Consider the following 24695-nt stretch of genomic DNA (forward strand, 5'->3'; position numbering starts at 1 on the left):
GAATCTGAACTCTCTGAAGCCATTGTTTTGATTCTGGAGCTAGGCAGTTTGTGAAGGAGTATCCTGGGGGCGGGACTTTCTGAATCTACCCAGTTCCGAGCTCATTTTGTGGCAAGTTTTGGGTAACTTTAAAGGGCAACCGACGTATCTGGACAAGTTGTGTCCATAATTTGTAAAATGGCTTCAAATGACTTCTACTGAGCGTATTTTACAAAGATTCCACCGCATATAGTTATATTTTACCTTTTAAGACTCGCGCTGAATATTCCGGAAGTCTTGTTTTTGAGTTGGTGACGAGTACGTACGTTACGTCACTGAAGGAACGCCCCTGACCGAAAAAAAGGACACATTGTAGCAGTCCTTCCATCACGTCAATGCATTTTGCTGTACTGTGTTTGGTCTGAAAACTTCGTGTAGCACCAAAAAGAGGCAGAAGAGGGCGAAAAAGCTCCGTGTAAGGAATTAATCAGCCTATGGAAACGGGCTGGTTAATTCCTTACACGGAGCTTTGTTGCCATTTTCTGCCTCTTTTTGGTGCTTAATTTCCCGCCCCCAGATACCTCAAAATGGCACTGAATAAATTATTTAATCGATTGCAAACATGTATGCTTTCCTCTTCAGAACTATTCGAATCATATTCATAACTGAATGATGAGAAGGTTTCTTCAGCCGTCATCTGTACAAAACTGAATGAGTGACAAGAAAGCACCTTCTCCAAATCTGAAGCCATTATTTTGATTCTCCAGCAAGGCAAGACGTCTTGGGGTGACACCACGAACAAGGGGGCGGGACCTTCCGAAACTGGCCACTTCCGGGTTCATTTTTTTTGCATATTTCGGACACTTAAAGTCATTTTTATTGGTGTTTTGCATTTGAATAAAAATATCATACTGCGTGTTTTGGGTATTTTAGATGCTATAAAACATTTTTCTGGTGTCAGTTCGGAAACAAAAATGATGTCGGTTGTCTTTTAAGCCATTTTTATTGGTGTTTTATATTTGACTAAACATATCAGCCTGTGTGTTTTGGGTATTTTAGATGCTATAAAACGTTTTTCTGATGTCAGTTCGGGAACAAAAAAAATGGTGTCGGTTGTCCTATAACTTTGCAGTCATTTGCTAGAATACAGTGGTCGTTGACGTCGTCATCTCCACTCCCCTCTTTTCCTTCTCTGTGACTCATGTGGGTGTTGGGCTGAAATAGTTTGGTGTAGTTTTACATTCCTTATATAGCCTCTGAGGAGTGAGTTGCAGCGACAAAGTTTAAGAGGGGAGGAAGCTTCGCCAGCTGGAGTGAGGCTCTGCTTGCTTGCCTGAGCTTTCGTGGATTTCTAGCTTTCTCCTAACTTCGGGCTACGGGTCGGCCCAAGAGGACAAGGTAGGTCCAATAGTGCAGAGTGGGTGAGGTTATATATCAAAGATCAAGTAAGCGAGGGTAGAAATTGTTGCACAGCTGTAAAGCGGCGACAAGTGTGATGTAGCCCGTCTCGAGTTGCGCTTTGAAAATTCAATTAGTCGTTATTTAGTAGCGTGTCAGCCGGTGTCAGGGACAAGTTTTCACACAGCTGTCCATGTCTGTTGAAGTGCGCCCTTTTCTATACAGTGATACCTCAATTTACGGACTTAATTGGTTCCCAGAAAGTGTGTGTATGGCAAAAAGTTCATCTTACAAACATTCATTTCCCATAAGAAACCATTAAAAATGACAATAATCCGTTCCCAGGTCCCCATAAAACAATTTTGTACTCAATCAGCCTTCAACGACAACCAACACCATTTTTTTGTTTCCTAACTGACATCAGAAAAATGTTTTATAGCATCTAAAATACCCAAAACACGCAGGCTGATATTTTAGTCAAATGCAAAACACCAATAAAACTGAGATAAAGTGTTCCAAAACGACTTCAAAATGACCCAGGAAATGGCGATTTTCAGAAGGTCCCGCCCCCTTGTTCGTGACATCACGGCAGGACGTCTTGCCTTGCTCTAGAATCAAAACAATGGCTTCAGATTCGGAGAAGATGCTTTCTTGTTACTCCAGTTATGAATATGATTCAAATAGTTCAGAAGAGGAAAGCGTACATGTTTGCAATCGATTCAAGAAGTTCTTCCATATCAATTTGAGCCGTCAGGACTCCAATGTAGCGTCCCAGAAAATGCACAAGATGGCGCCCAAGCTCCGTTGGAAATGGGCTGATTTGTCTGCTGGGAATTTGTGTCAAGTAGTATCAAATAGTAGTCTTGGTGCAACACACAACGATTCACCATCGCGTTATGTGTTTTCCTTCTAATTTCGCCATCAACACGAAGTTTTCAGATCAAATAAAGTACCCAAAATGCATTGTGTGTCGCTTTCTCGGTCAGGGGCGTTCCCTCCGTGACGTCAGGCATCGTCACCAACTCAAAAACAAGACTTCCTGAATATTCAGCGCGAGTCTTAAAAGGTAAAATATAGCTATATGCGGTGGAATCTTTGTAAAATACACTCAGTAGAAGTCATTTCAAGTGATTTTACAAATTATGGACACAACTTGTCCGGAGGTGTCGGTTGTCCTTTAAATGATAGCTCAACTTCATATATTTTTGCCTCTTTGTCTTTCCCAAAGGCTATGAACGTGTACTCTGTAACTCTCAGCGGCCCAGCGCCATGGGGCTTCAGACTTCAGGGTGGAAAAGACTTCAGCATGCCCCTCACTGTGTCACGGGTAAGACTTTTGTTTACATTCATTTGTTCACATCAAGATGGTGGCTGGTTTTCAGATTTTAGAGAATTTGGTCTCACTATATTCCTGCGTCTGGTCTTGGGTCAAAGTATCGCACAATACCTTTTCCATTAGCTTGTTAACGTCTTTGGTCACGAGAAGCATGGGTCAAAAATGTTAGGGTACTTTTGGATGAAAGTACGGCCACAGGGATTGCACTGTCTGCAACTGTCCATTATTTCCGCACTCTTCTTGACCCACAAAACATTAACATGACTAATCTGGTAGTTCCTGTATACTGTTTTTGATCTTTTTTTGTATATCTGAGACTCATAGGGTGCACAGGCATTCGTGGATATATAGTACTACTACTACTACTACTACTACTACTACCACCACTACCACTAGCACTAATGGTACTCCTACTATTCCTACTACTCCTACTACCACTACAACAATTACTATTACTAGTACTGCAAGTACTGCTAGTATTACAAGAATGAGTAGTAATACTAGTACTACTAGAAATAGTAGTACTAGTAGCACTCCCACCACTACTATTACTACTACTACTACTACCATAACTACCACTACCACCACCACTACTACCATTACTACTACTACTACCACCACCATTACTACTACCACTACCACTTCTACTACCACTACCACCACTACTACTACAACTACTACTACTACCACCACCACCAGCACTACTGCTACTACTACTACTACTACTAATAATAATAATAATAAAAACAACACATGCATGTGCACTCACCTCGCACACTGTAATCAATCGGTTGGGCACTGCTGGTATTGTGGCTGCCATTGATTACTTTTCAAAAGCAGCTTAAACGCAGAAACTGACTCTGTACATTTCTGCCGATAGCCTGACACAATAGCAGTTCCTTCTGATCAATTCTTGAAAACAAATCAGCCTTAGTCAAACGTACTTTCTGTTTAGTTTGACTATTGCTAGTTTTCAGTAGCCAGAGGGACATGTTGTCATTTGTTGGTTTTTCAATCTCCTCTTGAGTGATTATCTTGCAAATAGCCTGTAGCCTACTATTGACGATCACAGACACAAACACTTTCCAGGCCTTATAAGTGCACAACGGCTTGCTTGCTCTCCCAATTTCCTAGCGCTTTCCAGAACACCACAAACTTGTGAAGGGACACACACTTACACACTGATACACAATGCACCACTGCATACATCACATTATTTGTAAATGGGATGCCATTGTGGTGTAAAGTCATTTGGTTTGTCAGTACGCATCCCCAAATCTGTCCCGGTTGGCACCAGGAACAGAAACGCGACATTGGACTCACGACAAGATTGATTCTCCTTCCGCTGTACCCCAGACCAATGAGAAAGAATACAATCGAGGATTTGTCCTCATCCAAACAAGTATTTTTGGCTATTCATAATTGCTATACTAATCTACCCGCAGACTTGTAGATGTTCTCAAAAGAGTTACATTGGTAGTCAGTGGTTATCTTTGGTGGTTATCTCCAGTTCCTCCGGTTTAGGAGTTATAAAGTTTTGACATTGTTTCTCTCTTTACCTTGCTGGCACTGTTTGCTTTCTTTGCTGTGATTAAAAATTGGACAATGAATCACACGCAGACTTCTGATGGGGACGGCCTTCCCAAGTCTTCTCCTGGCACTGAGTTCACTGGATGATTTCAGTGAGTGCTCTCTGCCGAATAGTTGCTGGCAAAATGCTGACAATGCTTGGAAGGGACAGTTCCTCACCGATGAATGGGTTGATGTGTTTTTGTTGTAGTCAAGGCGAGATGGGCAATTCAAGACTGCATGAGTTGAGGTCTGTGATTAGTCTGTGTCGGATCTCAGTCATACAGGAGTGGTCCATCGCGGAAAAGCTTTTTTTAAGCCGTCATCTGTACTTGTACTTGTACTTGTCATCGGACGTTACACTCCTCATCCGAAGAGCTATAGGGACCTATCAGAGCAGGTGTCCGGCACAGGGACCTATCAGAGCAGGGGAAGGGCAGAGGTACTTATCAGGGCAGGGTATGGGCACAGCCACCTCTGTCTATTAGGGATCTAGGGCCAAGGTTACCAGCACAACTTTAGTTCACTGAGGAGGCTCTTTGGAAGAGGTGGAAAACGTCCGACACCTTCAAAGAAGTACAGATGACGGATGAAGAAACCTTTTCCTTCTGTGATCAGTTTGCTCACGTTGAAGTTTCGCGTCATAATCACAAGTAGAAATGAGCATAATGTTATGGGCCTTGTTTTGATTTGTAGCAATCAGTATGATGCCATGCCACTTCATGCATTCGAGCCGTCTGTTTCTGTGCTCTTTGTGCGACCCCCTCTTTCTTTCCTTCCCCCTCTTGTTTGTTAGCCTGGGAAGCTACCCTTTCTCAGCATTCCTCACATTTTTCTCCTATCCACCCTGTCGCTGCCAGTAGGCAATCTCTGCCTCCTTTCTCTGTTGAACATGTCTTCCACACTCAACTTTGGTGAAAGTAATGTTACGAATATCCTGGGTAGTCGCGGACTCATTTTTCTGTAGCTTGTACTTGTGTCTGACTGATTAATTACGCTACTGACTGTTGATAGCTGTATCTGGTCCCCGGACTTGAAGATCTGGTCCCCTACTGACTGTTGATAGCTGTATCCGGTCCCTTGGAGTTTGACACCTGTGTTTCAAAGTAAATACAGTGATACCTTGGCTTACGAACCTAATTGGTTCCCAGACAGAGTGTGTAAGGTGAAAAGTGTGTATACCAAACATTTATTTCCCATAGGAAACCATTAAAATGAGAATATTCCCTTCACCATCTTGAGGAATGATCGCTTGTAGGTGCTTTCTCTGTGATAATTGTATCTAGTTCCTCATCAATTGTGTTGTGTTTAGCTGGGTTGATAGCTTTTTTTGCATCAAGTGTACACATGACTTGTGCGGGTTGTTTGTGGAGCCTGATTGATGGGATATTTGCAGTCTACACTCTGCCTTTAAACTATCAAAATTGAAACTCTCTCACTGTCGTCTCCCTGTCTCTTTAATGTTTAAACCCCCCCCCCCCCTCACTGCTGCATTCTTGTCCAATCACGTGGCTTCAACCAAAGACTGGGGGCGGGGAATAGAGGACAAAAACAGTCGGCTGCCATTTTGTTGTTAGAAGAACGGGCTCGTTCGCGAACGACACATCACTCACTGAGGCAGCCCCGTGTACGAAAAAAGTTCGTATGCCAAGGTAAAATATTCATAAATGTAACGTTCGTAAACCAAGGGGTTCGGAAACCGAGGTATCACTGTATATATTCAATTTAGCTCTAGATCACACAATAATAGGAGGATGTGGTGCTCATGCCTTTTTTCAGGGAAATACTAATAATTTGTCTCTATGATCTTTTGTTTTCTTCTTATTAATGGATGTTCTGTTGTACTTTAACAGCTTTGGACCAAGTTGAATCCTTACCTTAAACAGTAACAAGCATCACCCTGTTCTTGCACTTTCCACTGTACCACGAAAAGCAAAACAAAGGAGAGGGGTAAAGCTTATAAACGCTCCCCCTCCCTTCTTAAGAAAATAACGTTCTTTTACACCCCAGTGGTCCTGTCACGAGCGTGAACTCCATTTGAGTTCCTCTCATCACTTTTTTTGTTTTTGGGCCAATTACTTGAATATGAGTGGAATTCTAGAAGCAGTTTCCACTGACGAAGACTCACACATATTTATGATGGTATATAGTTTTGTATCATTTTTCAAAATAATTTCAGAACTACAGTAAAGTCTCGTTATATCGATATCGGATATATCGATAGTCCAGGTTATATCGATACTATTTCTATGCACGCACGGAGAAAATTACATGCGAACAGTGTCGGATATATCGATAGACCCGGTTATATCGATATTTTTTCCGACTCCCTTGAATATCGATATAACGAGACTTTACTGTATTTCCCCTGTAAACCAGGAATATCAATTTCCAGTTTCCATATTCGGGTTCGTTTCTGGAACTTCTCATAAATAGCACACGTCTTGTTACCACTCAATGTCATTTGACCTTGAGAAAATGGTCATAACATGATATCTCCCTTTGCACATGTTCCTCACTGTAATGTTAACCAGAAAATCATCCAATTAATAAAGTATGACATGGAAATTGCAGTTTCAGTTGAAGTCAAGTCACAGTTGGGGGCAATTCCTCAGGAGTTTCTGCCCTAGATCTCATAGCAGTGCGGCTACATCAACATTTAGATAAAATGATGTGCATCCTCCAGCGCGCCATCTGTTTTTTATCAGTGAACACATGCTCCGTCATCTGAAATCAAACGTTGGGAGGAAATTACGGATGATGTCATGTCAATAAGCAAGTAAGGAGACCTAGAATGTGTCACAAACCGCAGCTGGATATGTCTACATCCTTTCAGTTTGCATCAGCGCCTGACATGTCAACCATCTGCTTTTGGATCACTACCCTTAAAGTCGCTTTCGTACACTTGAGGAAAAGCATCCTTGTTAGAGGGCTGCATGAATATTTTAGTGGCTCCTGACGGATCGCCCACCGGGGGAATGTCTCCTGTGGCGCAGGCACTGCGGAACTCTTGCCTTGTGAACAGTGTAGCGGTATTTTAAGGTGAGTTAATGCAAGGTGTTACAACTGCATCATGCCATATTGAACCAAAACATTTGCTTTCTATTTTTTATTTTTTTTTACTATTTATGGGTTTGTACTAGCTGTGCCCGTGTCAGTGATGTCAAGACAGACCTTTTTCAAAATAGCTGTGGAAATAATATAAATGGGCCAGGCCTGAGTTAACTGGCCAATATACCTACAGCTGCTCATAAAGTTCAGTGTATGTATGTATGTGTGTGTGTGGTGGTGTGGGGTTGGGGGTGGAGGGGGTACAAGGCATGGTTAGTGCTCAGCATCAATCAACAGAAGCACTTGAAAAGAATATTGGAAAGCACTTGGCTCCCGAGGCTTTGAAATTTGATCCAAAAAAATACCTCTGCCGCTTCCATAAGAAAGGGTAATAGATAAAAAAAAAGCTAGCTAGCTAGATAGCGACATAGATAGATAGTAGCTATCTATATCTTTATCTATATCTGTAGCTAGCTAGACACTGTAGCTAGCACAATACTGTCGTTATTGGTTAGACGTTATTTGACCCTTCTAAAATCGTAAAAGATTTGCCGACATTATGCAATCGAAGACAGCAGACCATACAAAAAAACAGCGAAGAACGTAATCGTGCCTTTGAACTTCTTTTATTAGATTCTAACACCCCCTCAACCCCCACCCACACATACGATAAATGTGTTTGTGTGAACTCAAAAGTTGTTAGAAATTCTTAAAATACAGTAAAGTCTCGTTATATCGATATCGGATATATCGATAGTCCCGGTTATATCGATACTATTTCTATGCACGCACGGAGAAAATTACATGCGAACAGGGTCGGATATATCGATAGTCCCGGTTATATCGATATTTTTTCGGACTCCCTTGAATATCGATATAACGAGACTTTACTGTACATAAAAACGTAAAATGCTGCTTAATCTTCAATGTCCTTTATTGTTGGCTGGGAAGCATGTATAGAACTCAAAAGAGTGCATTTGTCTGTGATAGAGAATAGACCGAAAAGAAGTTATCATATTTAAAAGTTTCAACGTTAGTTAGCCGCCGAACACAAAGCCCACAATGGAATCACAGAGAAACTTGGGGTCCATCCGAGGTGAACAGACACAGCCTGTTAACCTGTCATCTTCATGTAGGAGACCTGGCCTCGGACTGATTTGGTACTTGTGTCAACTCCTTCACAGGACATAAGTTAGGACTTAGAAAACTCCTTCACATGAAGAGTTCATTAGCCAGGCTACAAATTTATCGGTTCAGGGAAAGACTACTAATTAAAATGTCTATGTTCTGTTGTTTTATAGTTGTTGGTGCTTGGGACGTCTAGGCGCGTGGTATTCAAATCAAGAAGACTATGTTATACTAATGTATCTCTTAAATTTGCTGATACAGTGATACCTCAACTTACAAACTTAATTGGTTCCCAGACAGAGTTTGTAAGGCGAAAAGTGTGTATCTTAAAATAAAATTTCCCATAGGAAACCATTAAAATGGGAATAATCCGTTCCCGGGTTTCCATAAAATATACTTTTCAACTAAATAAGCCTTAAAACTACACACAACATACCTTATTCTATGTATAATAAATGTACTATTGTATTGTAATGAAAGAAATACACTGCATTGTATCATAAAGTCACTTTATTTACATTTGTGATGGTCATTTATGGCTTGATGGAATGGCGTTGGAGGTCAAAGGGAATTGCTGTTTGGAAAGAGAGGCGCATTACATGACGACTGTAATTAAAGAAATAAACTGTGCTGTAAAATAAAGTTTTATTGACCTTTTTGATGGTCGTTGATGGCTTATGGAAGGAGAGTCACCTTCCATAAGGACTGTTGGTAACTTAACCTCTGGTGCTGTTCTGTCGTGTGCTTCCGCCGAAGATCACTCCGCCAGCCGTGGTGGGTGTGGATTATGAAAATAGTGCTTATTATAAGGTTTAATTTTCATAAATTTGACGTTTGTAAGACAAAAAGTTTGTAAGTTGAGGCGTTTGTAAGTTGAGGTCTCACTGTACTTTCAATAAATAGCTTGACAGAGGGCTGCAGAAGTTGGCCATCGGTCATGAATGGCTTCGTCCCCTGCAGGCAGTAAAAGACGATCTTCCTGTCTTCGAGCCTTTGTTCACAGTGTCCGACTGAACATCTCTGACATAAAGTCATTGTTATTGTTTGTTATGGAAGACTCATGAACATTTTCAAGCTGTTTCTTTTTCATTTCGAACCTGGTTTCCAGAGAAGGCTACTCAAAAGCAATTAAAATGATGTTTAAACTTCACTGTAAAAGAAGAATTGCCTCCAGGGGAACGCACGTTTCCTTATTTTTAGCGTTAGCATGCTTTGATTCAAGACAGGCGGTCTTTGAGAGCTACACCGTAAATCTGTCTTCGCCTCGTTCGCACAAGTGTTGATGTTAAACGTGCCCAATCAAAGCAAGAAGGTCTGTTTGCTTGTCTGAACATGGCAAAAAAAAAATAATCTATTGACAGCTGAGTCGTCTGAGCTCGTGATGAGCTAACATTTACCGGGATCCATGACACCAGTGAGTAATCCTAATGGGGTTTTGGATGAAATCCTGGGGTAGGCTCTCTTATCTGATGTCACTTTGTACTTCACTTATCAGTTCATTTGACACACTGATCGTGTTTCATTAAAGCCTCCTGGCCAAGCTGACTGGGGCCTTTACCAAATCTGATGTAGCGTCTCCCTTTTTGGTGTTAGCGGTTTTAGTGGAGTTGGCAAAGCAGGACAATTCTACCTCAATTATAGACAGCGTCTGTTTGTAACAAGACCTCAGAGCGTTGACGGAGCGTCTCCCCCCCCCCCCGAGAGAATTATGTCACTGTTTTGTCAGTGAAACTGGTCAGAGACATTTCCTGTCTGTATTGAAATAACTGGGCCCTCACATCACAAAATATTATGATCGAAATAACTCCACGGCGGCTGTTCTAGTAAATTGCACCTTGGTATGAGGCATGCGGTGGCTGTCTGAGCCTTTCAAGGTCTGCTTTCATCATCTGTTGTCACATCTGCAGTGAATCATGTGATGACTGATGACATCACGGCGGCCTTTTTTTTTGACTCACGGTGCTGAGTGAAATAGCTGTCCTGGTTTGTCTGACGGTAGGCGCACTCAGAGTTGCTTGTTGGGTGTTATTAACGCATTTGCTGCCAGACGATGTGCAAATATGTGACACTCCGGTGTCAGGGTTTTTGTCATTTTCACTGAAATTGCAGGACCCACAGCATATTGAGTCTTAGGACTACATAAACATTCATCGCAGCGTTAAGAAACCCAAGACTCTCTTCTTTCATTAGAAAAAAATAGTTAATTCCTAAGTTATATGGGTGTGGAGTTATATAAGCTTGAAATGAGGGCAGCTGTCCAAAATACATTACAAAACAATACATACATATTGCTTTATAGAGCGCTTTAACAACAGTTGAAGCTGGAACAAAGCGCTAACAAGGACAAAAGGCAAATGCTGCCCCCTCATGGAAGGAAAATATTGCCAGATGTCTGACCAGCGCTTTATCTGCACCCGCTTACCTGAGGGAACGAGAGGGAATAGAAATTTGAACAACGTCTGATAGGTATGGGGGGAGGGGGGGCAAGGTAATGGATAGCTTTAAATGTATAAACAATAATTTTAAAGTTGATTCCATATTTGACCGGGAGCCAGTGGAGCTCTTGAAATCAACTGCCGCATTGTGCGCCATTCACTGAGTCTGACTGAAATACATGTCATGTTGAAATACTACACAAGTTTTTGTGTCCTGTATTCTATCCTCCAGCTGACCCCGGGCGGGAAAGCAGCTCAGGCTGGCGTTGGCGTCGGCGACTGGGTCGTCTCTATTGATGACCTTAACGCAGAGGACTTGACCCACGTGGAAGCCCAAAACAAGATCAGAGCAGCATCAGACTCCCTCACTCTTACCCTTAACAGGTAGGTCAGTTTGCACAGATGCAACTAGGAATTTAGTGAAATATTATCGCAGTATAGTGGATCGTATAAGTCACTGCGCATTTATTATTCACTTTGAACTTTCTTAGAGGAGCTATCATGGCACCCTTAAAGGACACCACATTTTTGTTTCCTAACCGACATCAGAAAAACGTTTTACAGCATCTAAAATACCCAAAACACGCAGGCTGATATTTTTAGTCAAATGCAAAACACCAATAAAAATGACTTTAAGTGTCTAAAAACTACTTCAAATTGAAACCGGAAGTGGCCAATTTCAGAAGGCCCCGCCCCCTTGTTCGTGGTGTCACGCCAAGACGTCTTTCCTTGCTCGAGAATCAAAAACATTGCTTTAGATTCGGAGAAGATGCTTTCTTGTTACTCATCCAGTTCTGAATATGATTCAAATAGTTCTGAAGAGGAAAGCATACATGTTTGCAATCGATTAAAGAATTTATTCTGGGTCATTTTGAGGTATGTGGAGAGAAAGGTTGCACCCAAAAAAGGCAGAAAATGGCGATAAAGCTCCATGGAAATGGGCTGATTTTTTTCTTGTGGGGATTTTTGTCAGTGAATATCAAATAGTTTTCGGTGCAACACACAAGGATTCACCATCGCGTTATTTCTGTGTTTTTCCTTCTAATTTCGCCATCAACACGGATTAACACGAAGTTTTCAGACCAAATAAAGTACCGCAAAATGCATTGACGTGATGAAAGGACTGCTACAGTGTGCCCTTTCTCGGTCATGGGCGTTCCTTCCGTGACATGACGTCAGGACTCGTCACCAACTCAAAAACAAGACTTCCGGAGTCTTAAAACGTAAAATATAACTACAGTAAAGTCTCGTTATATCGATATCGGATATATCGATAGTCCCGGTTATATCGATACTATTTCTATGCACGCACGGAGAAAATTACATGAAAACAGGGTCGGATATATCGATAGTCCCGGTTATATCGATATTTTTTCGGACTCCCTTGAATATCGATATAATGAGACTTTACTGTATATACGGTGGAATCTTTGTTCAGTAGAAGTCATTTGAAGCGATTTTACAAATTATGGACACAACTTGTCCGGAGGCGTCGGTTGTCCTTTAAAACACGTAGCAAATCACTCACAATGTTAGACCCATAGTCGCATACAATTCAAAAATGTCGCAAAAAAATTCCTTTGACAACAGTTTTTCCTGTAAAATGATTTTATTAGACAGGCATTCGTTAAACATAATATACCGGTATGTTGATTGCTTATGGCCTTGCATATCACCCCTGAGCCTTCAGTAGTGCTATGTCTGAATCAATCCGCAGCCGTGACTTTAAATAAAAAGTGTGGTGTGATTTATTAGAGTGTCCCGTGAGCCAGGAAATAACTTGTGAAGTAAGAAATACTGTCATAAAACTGTTCGAGGTTTTATCATGAAAGTGTGGATACATTATATGCGGTCAGAAGACATTGCAAAAAAAGATTGAACAGGATGGTGAAGCATCAATAATAACCTGATAAAATTGCAATATTATTTGCTATTTTCGGACATATTTGGCGCTCTCCGAGCTTTTTTTAACTCATTCACTGCTTGACGTGCAAAAATATGTCCACTTCATTGCCAAGGTTTTTGTCATTGTCACTTGAATTCCTGGACCCACAGAATATTGAGTTTTATGATAAACATAAATATTGAATACAGCGTTAGAAACCTTAAACTCTCTTCTTTCATCAGAAAAAAAAAATCCTAAATTATGAGTAGAGTTATGAGCTTGAAATGAGGGTGGTTGTCCAAAATACAATGGAATACATACATATTGGTTTGTATAGCGCTTTAATGACAGTTGAAGCTTGAACCAAGCACTAACATGGAAAAAGGGAAATGCTGCCTTTTGGAAGGGAAAAAGAGGCCATGGCCAGCGCTTTATCGGCACCCAAGCATGAAAAACAAAACTGAACATATTCAGGAATTGGCTCCACGTCATATTTTCAATTCAAGAAAAAAATTGGGAATGACAGTTAATGACTTAATTGCACTGATGAAATAAGAGTTTATGGTGATTCGTGGGTCTGGAGTTATATAAGCTTGAAATGCGGGCGGTTGTCCAAAATACAATGCAATGCATACACATTGGTTTATATGGCGCTTTAACAACAGCTGAAGCCGGAACAAAGCACTAACATGGAAAAAAGGGAAATGCCCCCTTGTGGAAGGGAAAAAGAGGCCATGACCAGCGCTTTATCAGCACCCAAGCATGAAAAAAGCACCAAAATATTCGTCTTATTGTCAATTCACGAATGAATTCGTGAATGGCAGTGACTGAATTCATGATGTCCATTTCTTTCATCAGTCTGTGATTCAGATATTTTGAGGGCAACAGTGAAGGCTTTGCAGGCCTTGACGGCCCACCACTGGTTGATTCTATGTTTGTAGTTTGGACGTCCATGCAGTGGCCTTTACCCCTTCGATCTCCGATTAATTAAATAAAAACTGTATTTGGATTAACGCACTTTGTTGAAGAACACAAGCCAGAAAATGTTTTTATGTTTGCTGTTATTTTAATTAAAAGTGGTTGACCTTCATACAAGCAGCACTTAAGAATTACCCATAGAGATTCTGCCAAGGATTTCCACCGGAGAAATTATTAGCAAAACAAAACTAATTCATGTGGTGTATAATTAAGAACTTAAAAAAAAAATAAGACCACCCACTCAAAAAGAAGATGGACTGTTTTGAGGTTTGTTCTAAAATGAGGAAAGCATCGACTTGTCAAGTCATAAACATGAGCTACTCAGTTGCTGTCAGGAGACTCATTTGGATTTTGTGATCCCCATAAGTTCAGATGCTGTGATCACAGCTGTTGCACAGCCAATATCACCCCCGCAAATCCACCCCCCCCCCCCCATCCAGCTCTCTTTAGATTTGCCTGCCAGCACACTTGGGCTGATATGTACTGACAAATCTTTCACTGTTTTACTTTGATTTTTAAGATAGCGCAGCCAGAACTTCAAAGCGAATCCTAGTCTTCTATTCTCATGCATACAATTCAAATATAGAAACGTTTTCCTCCCAAAAAAAAACAATTTAATCTGTCTAAGGGTCAGACTATACCCCTTCCTAAAATACAGTGATACCTCAGTTTACAAACTCCTTGGCTTATGAAATTTTTGGTTTATGAACGTTAAATTTATGAACATTTTACCTTGGCATACGAACTATTTTTCGGGATACGCACGGAGCTGCCACAATGAGTGATGTGTCATTCGCGAACGAGCCCGTTCCCCTAACAAGGAAATGGCAGCCGGCTTGTTTTGGGCCTCTATTCCCCGCCACCAGTCGTCGGTTAAAGCCACGTGATTGGTCAACGCAGCAGTGAGGGTTGAGGGATTTACAGACAGAGAGTGTAGCCATTCTCCCAAAAAGAAAATGGCACCCGACATTTTTTTTCCTTTATTCCCTGCCCCCAGTCGTCGGTTAAAGCCACGTGATTGATCAAGAACGCAGCAGTGAGGGGAGGTGGTTTGAACATTAAAGAGACAGGCAGACGACACAGAGAGACTGACAGAATGGATAGAAATCAGTGATATTTGGACTCGTTTCAACATTGATTTGTTCAAAGGCAGAGTGTAGACTGCAAGGTTAAAATCCCCTTCAATCAGGCTCCACAAATAACCTGCACAAGCCATTTGTACACTTGATGCAAAAAGCTATCAACCCAGCTAAACAGAACACAATTGATGAGGAACAAGGTAAAATTATTGCAGAGAAAGCACCTACAAGGGATCATTCCTCAAGATGGTGAAAGGTTACGTTCCTCATCAAGTGTTTACAGCTGAGGAAACCGGCCACTTCATTCCATCAAGCCATCAACGACCATCACAAAGGTCAATAAAACTACTTTATTATACTGTACAGTTAATTTCTTTAATTATAATACCATAGCACATTTATTATGCATAAAATAAGGCGTATTTTGTGTAATTTTAAGGCTTAGAAAAGTACAAAATTATGTTTTATGGTTTTGAAAGGCGCTTATAAATGAAATGTATTATTATTATTATTATTATGGGGACCTGGGAACGGATTATTCTCATTTTAATGGTTTCCTATGGGAAATTATTTTTTGGGATACACAATTTTTTTTTACACACTGTCTGGGAACCATTTAAATTCGTAAGCCAAGGTATCACTGTACCAAGCATAATTCTGAAAAACTCATATCAATAATAATAATACGTCATCTTGAAAGCATCCACATTTTTTTACGAGGTAAGCTTGCCTCATGCAATTGATTTATGAAATGAGGTCAAAATGACCTCATTGAGCTGCTTTGTTCAATCTCATGGGTCAAACTCGGTCCAAGCAAACTCATTCCCCTGAAAAACACAAATCGTCTTGGCTTTTTTCCCCCTGTCTTCTCCCAAGTGTGGAATAAAAACCTCAAGACAGCGATGACACATTTTTTTCATCCAATTATGTGTTAGATCTCAGACAGCCGACGAGCTCCAGCGCTGTGAGCGTCACATAGATTTGCATACCTGCCAACTACTCTGGTTTTGCCGTAAAAACTACGGTTTTCATTCTCCCATTTCGAGTTCCGGGTTAATCATGAAAAATTAAGGTTTCCAATAAAAACAATATAGTGATACCTCGGTTTACGAACCTAATTGGTTCCCAGAAAGTGTGTGTAAGGCGAAACGTTTGTCTGCCAAACATTTATTTCCCATAAGAAACCATTGAATATGACAATAATCCGTTCCTAGGTCCCCATAAAACACAGGTGTCAAAGTCAAGGCCCGGGGGCCAAATCCGGCCCGCCACATCATTTTTTTTGGCCCGCGAAAACAAATCAAACGTGTGAAATTCCATGATGCTTGCTAAAATCTGAGCCAAAATTTCATATTTTTGGATGTAAACCATAACAACAGTCATTATTCTTGACTTCAGATTTGAAAACTAGTTATTCATTAATTTGTTATGCGCTCTATATGAAATATGTGGAGGGGATTAAACATTCTTAATGACTTCCCCAAATTCATAACGGCCCTGGAGAGGAAACCATAACTACAATGTGGCCCGCGGCAAAAAATGACCCCTGCCATAAAACATAATTTTCTACTACATAAGCCTTATAACTACACAAAATATACCTTATTTTATGTTTAATCAATATGCTATTGTATTGTAATTAAAGAAATGAACTGTGCTGAATTATAAAGTCGTTTTATTTCCCTTTGTGATGGTCGTTGATGTAGTTGCCTCTTGATGATATCTGAGTGAAGTTGCCATGCTTTCTCGGCGATAGTACCCTCACTCACACTGTCCCCTGCTAGCTGCTTTTCATGAATCCAAATCAACAGACGTTTTTCAACCTCTTCTATTACCTGAGACCGTTACTTGAACAACACAGAAACACCCTCAGCCACACATAGCATTGGTCGACTTAGCATACTGGTACTGGGACGCTTAGTCACACAAACCCACACCTTGTTCGTGTTTTTGGATGATCTCCTTCTTCTGCTCTACCGTAATCTTCTTTAATGTCTTCTTAGGCTTGACACTAGCCTGTGGTGGGGTCTTTTTCAGTCCCATAATAGCAAAAGTACTCCACTCTATAGCAAACCACATCTGCACTCAAATGGTGTGTGGAAAACTAGTCCGCCAGCCACCGTGGCGCTGTTCGAACGAGTGGTTTGGTGTTCATCCACTGAAAACTAGTCCGTGGTTTGGTTCGTCCGCTGAAAACTAGTTTATAATTATATTCTTGCGAATTTAATGTTCGTAAGGCTAAAAGTTCATTAGCTAAAGCGTTCGTAAACCGACAACTGTATGTTTGCGTCTTGTCTTTTAAAGCCTTGTAATCAGGGCTCGAAAAGGCAAACATAAAAGTGTTAGTCATCCCGCATTCTTACTGGAAGGAACCTTTGTGTTTACGGGGCCCTCCCAAAAAATGTCAGTAATTTAGATGCAAGTTCATTCTTGTTGGAAGCTGTTACAGCTTCGTATCAGTGGTACAGTGATACCTTGGCTTACAAACTTTATTGGTTCCCAGACAGAGTCTGTAAGGCAAAAAGTGTGTATCCCAAAAATTAATTTCCCATAGGAAACCATTAAAATGAGAATAATCCGTTCCCAGGTCCCCATAAAACATCATTTTCTACTTTATTTTTTAAGCCTAAAACTACACAAAATATACCTTATTTTACGTATAATAGATGTGCTACTGTATTATAATTAAAGAAATAAACTGTACTGTGTAATAGTCATTTTATTTACCTTTGTGATGTTCGTTGATGGCTTAATGGAATGGAGTGGCCGCTTTCCTCAGCATTAAACACTTGATGAGGAACGTAACCTTCTTTTCCCATCTTAACGAATGATCCCTTGTAGGCGCTTTCTCTGCGATAATTTTAACTAGTTCCTCATCAACTGTGTTCTGTTTAGCTGGGTTGCTAGCTTTTTGCATCAAGTGTACAGATGGCTTGTGCGGGTTGTTTGTGGCGCCTGATTGATAGGATATTTTAACCTTGCAGTCTACACTCTGCCTTTGAACTATCAAATGTGAAACTCTCTCACAGTCGTCCTCCTGTCTCTTTAATATTTAAACCATCTTCGCTCACTGCTACGTTCTTGACCAATCACGTGGCTTTAACCGAAGAGGGGCGGGGAATAGAGAACAAAAAAGTCGGCAGCCATTTTCTTGTTAGGAGAGCGGGCTCGTTTTTTTTTTTTTTTTTTGAGAACTGTCTGTAACCCCCAGCCCCTCACTGCTGCATTCTTGACCAATCACGTGGCTTTGACCGATGACTGGGGGCGGGGAATAGAGGACCAAAACAAGCCGGCTGCCATTTTCTTGTTAGGAGAGCGGCCTCGTTCGCGAATGACACATAACTCATTGTGGCAGCTCTGTGTGTATCCTGAAAAATAGTTTGTATTCCAAGGTAAAATGTTCATAAATTTAACGTTTGTAAACCAAAAAGTTCGTAAGCCAAGGGTTTTGTAAACCGAGGTATCACTGTATATGGAAAAAGTTTGAAAATACACCATTGATTGGGGGTGCGCCTTATACACCCACCGTAAAATCCGGTAATCACACAATTCTTTCTCATACACATCTGTGAGATGTTGTTGTATTTCAATTTCTGATATACGATTACTGTGTTTTGTGATGGTTCACTGTACGGAATTTGGACCCAAACTAACTCATGGTTTCTGCGCTTTCTCCACAGAGCTGTCAACAAGACCGATGCAGAGCAGAAGGTAAGTTTACATTCGTCTTCGGTTTCCACTCGCCAGCTCTACAGAAGCGGTTTGTTACTTAATAAAGTACGGCCTTGATTTTGACATTAATTGTTGGTCTCGTCTGACCCAAACATTGTGTGGTGCCACTTTGTCTTAAAAGGCAACGTGATTGGCCAGAATAACCTGTCAGAGCTTCTGACAGCGTCCAGAGCTCTGCTTCTTAGCGAAGCATCAACACGCCACTGAATCCCTTAGCCCGGATGAAGTGGCGTGAAATATGCTTTGGAATTTCTTGTCTTTTATTCTGCGTGCGATGCCTTAACATTTCCCCTCATACCAGACTGAAAGTGGCTGTGACACATTAAAGGACAACAGCAATAATAATAATAATAATGATGATGATAATAGATATAATCATAATAATACATAGAATCATTTAGATTAGATTACATTAAAGGCTAATTTATCTAATCTAATTATAATCTATTAATAATCTAATCTAATACAATACAATAATAATAATAATGATAATGATGATGATGACAATGACAATCCTAATAATAATAATAATAATAATGATAGTAATAATAATAATAATAATAGTAATAATAATAATAATAATAAATAATAATAATAATAATAGATATAATCATAATAATACATAGAATCATTTGGATTAGATTACATTAAAGGCTAATTCATCTAATCTAATTATAATCTATTCATAATCTAATCTAATACAATAATAATAATGATGATAATGATGATGATGACAATGACAATCCTAATAATAATAATAATAGATATAATCATAATAATACATAGAATCATTTGGATTAGATTACATTAAAGGCTAATTTATCTAATCTAATTATAATCTATTCATAATCTAATCTAATACAATACAATAATAATAATGATGATAATGATGATGATGACAATGACAATCCTAATAATAATAATAATAATAATAATAATAATAGTAATATAATAATAATAATAATAATAATAGATATAATCATAATAATACATAGAATCATTTAGATTAAATTACATTAAAGGCTAATTTATCTAATCTAATTATAATCTATTCATAATCTAATCTAATACAATACAATAATAATAATGATGATAATGATAATAATGATGATGATGACAATGACAATCCTAATAATAATAATAATAATAATAATAATAATAATAATAATAACAATAATAATAATAATAGATATAATCATAATAATACATAGAATCATTTAGATTAAATTACATTAAAGGCTAATTTATCTAATCTAATTATAATATATTCATAATCTAATCTAATACAATACAATAATAATAATGATGATAATGATAATGATAATAATGATGATGACAATGACAATTCTAATAATAATAATAATAATAATAATAATAATAGATAGAATCATAATAATACATAGAATCATTTAGATTAGATTACATTAAAGGCTAATTTATCTAATCTAATTATAATCTATTCATAATCTAATCTAATAGAATACAATAATAATAATGATGATAATGATAATAATGATGATGATGACAATCCTAATCCTAATAATCATAATAATCATAATAATAATAATAATAATAATAATAATAATAATAATAATAATAGTAATAGGCAACCAACGTCACTTTTTTGTTTCTTAACTGACATCAGAAAAACGTTTTATAGCATCTAAAATACCCAAAACACGCAGTATGATATTTTTATTCAAATGCAAAACACCAATAAAAACGACTTAAAGAGTCCAAAATCTGCAAAAAATTGAGCTGCGAATTGGGCATTTTCAGAAAGTCCCGCCCCCAGTTCGTGACGTCACGCCAAGAGTTCTTGCATTGCTGAAAAATCAAAACAATGGCTTCAGATTCTGAGATTATGCTTTCTTGTGACACATCCAGTTATGAATATGATTCAAATAGTTCTGAAGAGGAAAGCATACATGTTTGCAATCGATTAAAGAATTTATTCCGTGTCATTTTGAGGCAAACGGGCAGGGGGGAATGTCGCACCCAAAAATGGCGACCAGCTCCCCGTGAGGAATGAATCAGCCCCTTTCCACAGGCTGATAAATTCCTTCCATGGTGCTTGGACGCCCTCTACTGGCGGCTTTTGGGTGCAACACGAGGTTGTCAGATCAAACAAGTACAGCAAAATCCATTGACGTGATGGAGGACTGCTACAATGTGTCTTTTTTTCGGTCAGGGGCGTTCCTTTCGTGACGTCACGTACGACTTCCTGAATATTCAGCACGAGTATTAAAATGTAAAATATAGCTATATGCGGTGGAATCTTATTAAAATACGCTCAGTAGAAGTCATTGGAAGCCATTTTACAAATTATGAACACAACTTGTCCGGAGCCGTCGGTTGTCCTTTCAGTCATTTAGCACTGAATCTCTATTCAACATTGAATGGATTTCGACTTACGACCATTTTGACTTACGAGCGTTTTGTCGGAACAGAACGCAGTCATAAATCGAATGTTGCCTGTATTGTTCAATTCAAGAAATGACACGTGTGTGTTTTGTCAAACTTCTAACCGCATGCCGTGTGCTGTGTTGCATTGTCTCCCTCTCGACACTACATAGGCCGATGCTAAGGTACAACCCAAGTACTCCTTTGCCCCGAGCACCACCATTAACAAGATGGCGAGACCTTTCGCAGCAGGGGGCGCTAGCGCGGGACCTGTCATAAAGCCCGTGGCCTACTCACCTAAACTTAACACGCCTCGATCTCAGAGCCGGGCCGGTGTGCTGCAACCGCAGAACGGGTAGGTGCGGCAAACGACAAACATGCGCTCTCGATCGTGATACATGAAACATTGGAACTTTTTCTAATAATAAAAATAATACATTTCATTTATAAGCGCCTTTCAAAACTCTCAAGGTCACTTTACAGTCACATGATCAGTTTTTCTGTGGGTGAGCAGTGGCAGCCACTCGCGCCAGCGTTCACTCAACCCGGAAGTAACTCAAATAGATCGAAAGCAAGCTAGCTAATGGATCACACGATTCAAAAAGCAATGTGAGAGTTGCCGCGGCACTGTGGAAATGTTGTTGTTTGGTGATGTGCCAAAGACGTTTATGTAACTCTTGAACAGCATTTGCGTACGTGGCTGAGAGCATCGCAATGACACATTTTTTGGGTGCCAAATCGTTATGGCTCAGTGTGAAAAACAGATAGGCCTGGCAAGCGCAAAATGCTCTCTCTCTCTCTCTCTCTCTGTCTCTCTCTCTCTCTGTCTCTCTCTCTCTCTCTCTCTCTCTCTCTCTCTCTCTCTCTCTCTCTCTCTCTCTCTCTCTCTCTCTCTCTCTCTCTCTCTCTCTCTCTCTCTCTCTCTCTCTCTCTCTCTCTCACCGACCGTAAAAGCATGCCTCTTTGCATGTTTGCTGCATTCGGATGCTGGTGCACAAATTCGGTTCTCATCACCTCCTCCATCCCCGCCTTCCTCAAATCAGTGTTCTGACCACATTCTCGTTTGTTTCCCCCCTCTTCTTCTTTCTACTTTACAGATGGAGACTCTTGAAAAGTTAGTACATTTCCTTCCCTCTCTGCTCTTTCATTACAAGAATAGTGTTTGTTTTATGCTAATAATATTGTGATGTTACAAGAAAAAGCTTTGTTGTTACTCATCCAGTTATGAATATGATTCAAATAGTTCTGAAGAGGAAAGCATACATGTTTGCAATCAAATAAAGAAGTCCTTCCGTATCAATTCGAGCCGTCTGGACTCCAATGTAGCGCCCAGAAAATGCACAAGATGGCGCACAAGCTCTGCTGGAAATGGGCTGATTTGTCCGCTGGGAATTTGTGCCAACTTACACATTCTTCAAGCGTTGTACCGCAATTGGCTGCGACACACAATGATTCACCATCACATTATTTATGTAGTTTTCCTTCTAACTTTGCCATCAACATGATGTTTTCAGACCAAACAAAATACCCAGAATGCATTGTGTGTCGCTTTCTCGCTCAGGGGTGTTCCCTCCGTGATGTCACGTAGGGGATCGTCATCAACTCCAAAACAAGACTTCCTGAATATTCAGCGCGAGTCTTAAAAATATAGCTATATGCGGTGGAATCTTTGTAAAATACGCTCAGTAGAAGTCATTTGAAGTGATTTTTACAAATTATGGACACAAGTTGTCCGGAGGTGTCGGTTGTACTTTAATGCGCTAGTGGAGATGTGCCAGAAAACGTTTGTCAGCACTATTTCTGCGATTTATGACCTTTCATTTCTATTTCCTTGTCATCATCACTCTATTTCTTCTGTCTTTATCTCAAGATTGTGTTTTTTTTTGCTGTGTTCTGTAGGGTTGAACCGACCTTCTATGATATGTACCAATCATCCAAGTAAGCGGCGTGTGCATGCAGATTGCTTGGTGTTCGGTCAGACATTGTGTACAAAGGGTCGAACACAGGAAAATTGTCTTTTACTGCCGGCAGGGGATGCATTCCTGACCGACGCCCAATCTCTGCAGCCCTCTGCCGAGCTATTTATTGAGAGTATATGCAAATTTAAATGATATATTAGTAAAACATAGTCTTCTTGATTATAATACCACGCCCTTGGACATCCCTTGTTAAAAGCACCAAACTCCATAAACCAACAGACATTTTAATTGGTTGTCCTTTCCATTAACTGATAGATTTGTAACCTGGCTAATGAGCTCTTCCTTTTGAAGGAGTTTACCAAGTCATACATTAGTCCAAGGCATGATTTCCTACACCACAGGTGTCAAAGTCAAGGCCCGGGGGCCAAATCCGGCCCGTCACATCATTTTTTTCGGCCGACGGAAGCAAATCAAACTTGTGAAATTCCATGATGCGTGCTAAAATCCTAACAAAAATGTCATATTTTTGGATGTAAACCACAATAGCAGTCATTATTCTTGACTTTAGATTTAAAAACTAGTTATTGAGTAATTTGTTGTGCGCTCTTCCTGTAATATGTGGGGGGGATTAATCCCTTTAATTGTTTCCCCGAATTTATAACTGCACTCGAGAGGAAACCATAACTACAATGTGGCCCGCGGAAAAAAAAATGACTTTGACACCCCGGTCCTACATGAAGATGACAATTTAACAGGCTGAGTCAGTTCACTTCACATTGATCCCAAAATTTCTGTGCTTCCATTGTGGGCCTTGTGTTCGGCCAACTAAGCATGAAACTTTTGAATATCTGTCAGAGATTTTCGATCAGACACTGTGGACTAAGGCTCGGACCCAGAAAGATGGTCTTTACTGCCGGCAGGAGACGTAGCCATTCATGACAGACATCTGAATTCTGCAGCCCTCTGCCAAGCTATTGATTGAGTGTATATGCAAATTGAAGTGATACATTAGTAAAACATAGTTTTCTTGATGAGAATACCACACCTCTTGAGTTCTAAGCATGAACAGCTGTAAGCAATAAACATTGTCTTTGCCATGAACTCTTATTAAATTTGTAACCTGGCTAATGAGCTCTTCCTGTGAAGGAGTTTCAAGTCCTAAATTGCTTCTGTGACAAGGAGTTGTTTCCCAAGTCCTAAATTCTGTCCAAGGCCAGATCTCCTAGATGAAGATGGCAGTTTAAAAAGCTGTCTGTTGACCTCAGATTGACCCCAGTTTGTCTGAGCTTCAATTGTGTATTCGAGTCACACTTGTTGACTAAGCATATAACAGCATGAAACTTTAAAATATGGTTGCATATTGCGTGTGTGTGTGTGTGTGTGTGTGTGTGTGTGTGTGTGTGCTAAGACCAGTCAATAGAGTTGTATATTTTTTTTGCACAAAGTCAGTTAGATGAGGTAGTTATTGCATAATCAATTCTGCATGTTCAATATTTATAAACAGATCGTCCGGTCTGTAGTTTAATGCCTCTCGCGGGCTGCTTGGTTATGCTTATGTTAGGCACGGCCTCAGGATGGAGAACATGCCCTGTTTTATCCCAAACGACCGCAGCAAAAAGAGGTTGATTCAGGACACAGAAGACTGGCACCCTCGCACCGGTACCACCCAGTCACGATCTTTCCGCATCCTGGCCCAACTCACTGGCACTGACTTCAGTAAGTCCGGGATCAGGCCTGGCGTGTTTACATTGTAGACGTAGACTACTCGTGTGTGAACATTTGATTTGGAGATCAATGAGAGCG

The 24695-nt window shown here is 40.0% G+C and overlaps 1 protein-coding gene across 4 annotated transcripts in view; it reads left to right on the forward strand.

Annotated features, from left to right (window-relative positions):
• Positions 1-24695, forward strand: part of pdlim7 (PDZ and LIM domain 7) — a 42564-nt gene that overhangs the window by 2124 nt on the left and 15745 nt on the right. Inside the window, exons 1-6 of one of the 4 annotated variants that reach the window (XM_089019607.1) lie at positions 1212-1377; positions 2364-2443; positions 2606-2704; positions 11129-11280; positions 18519-18549; positions 21147-21328. In XM_089019607.1, the coding sequence (XP_088875733.1) occupies positions 2609-2704; positions 11129-11280; positions 18519-18549; positions 21147-21328 (461 nt within the window). In that variant the 5' untranslated portion in view covers positions 1212-1377; positions 2364-2443; positions 2606-2608. Of the gene's footprint in view, positions 1-1211; positions 1378-2363; positions 2444-2605; positions 2705-11128; positions 11281-18518; positions 18550-21146; positions 21329-24695 lie in introns of those variants that run through there. The other 3 variants (XM_089019615.1, XM_089019589.1, XM_089019599.1) reach the window with 3 other exon arrangements.

This window comes from Hippocampus bargibanti, linkage group LG02 (genome assembly GCF_051943395.1).
Source record: "Hippocampus bargibanti isolate YZ-2025 linkage group LG02, ASM5194339v1, whole genome shotgun sequence".
Lineage (NCBI taxonomy): Eukaryota > Metazoa > Chordata > Actinopteri > Syngnathiformes > Syngnathidae > Hippocampus > Hippocampus bargibanti.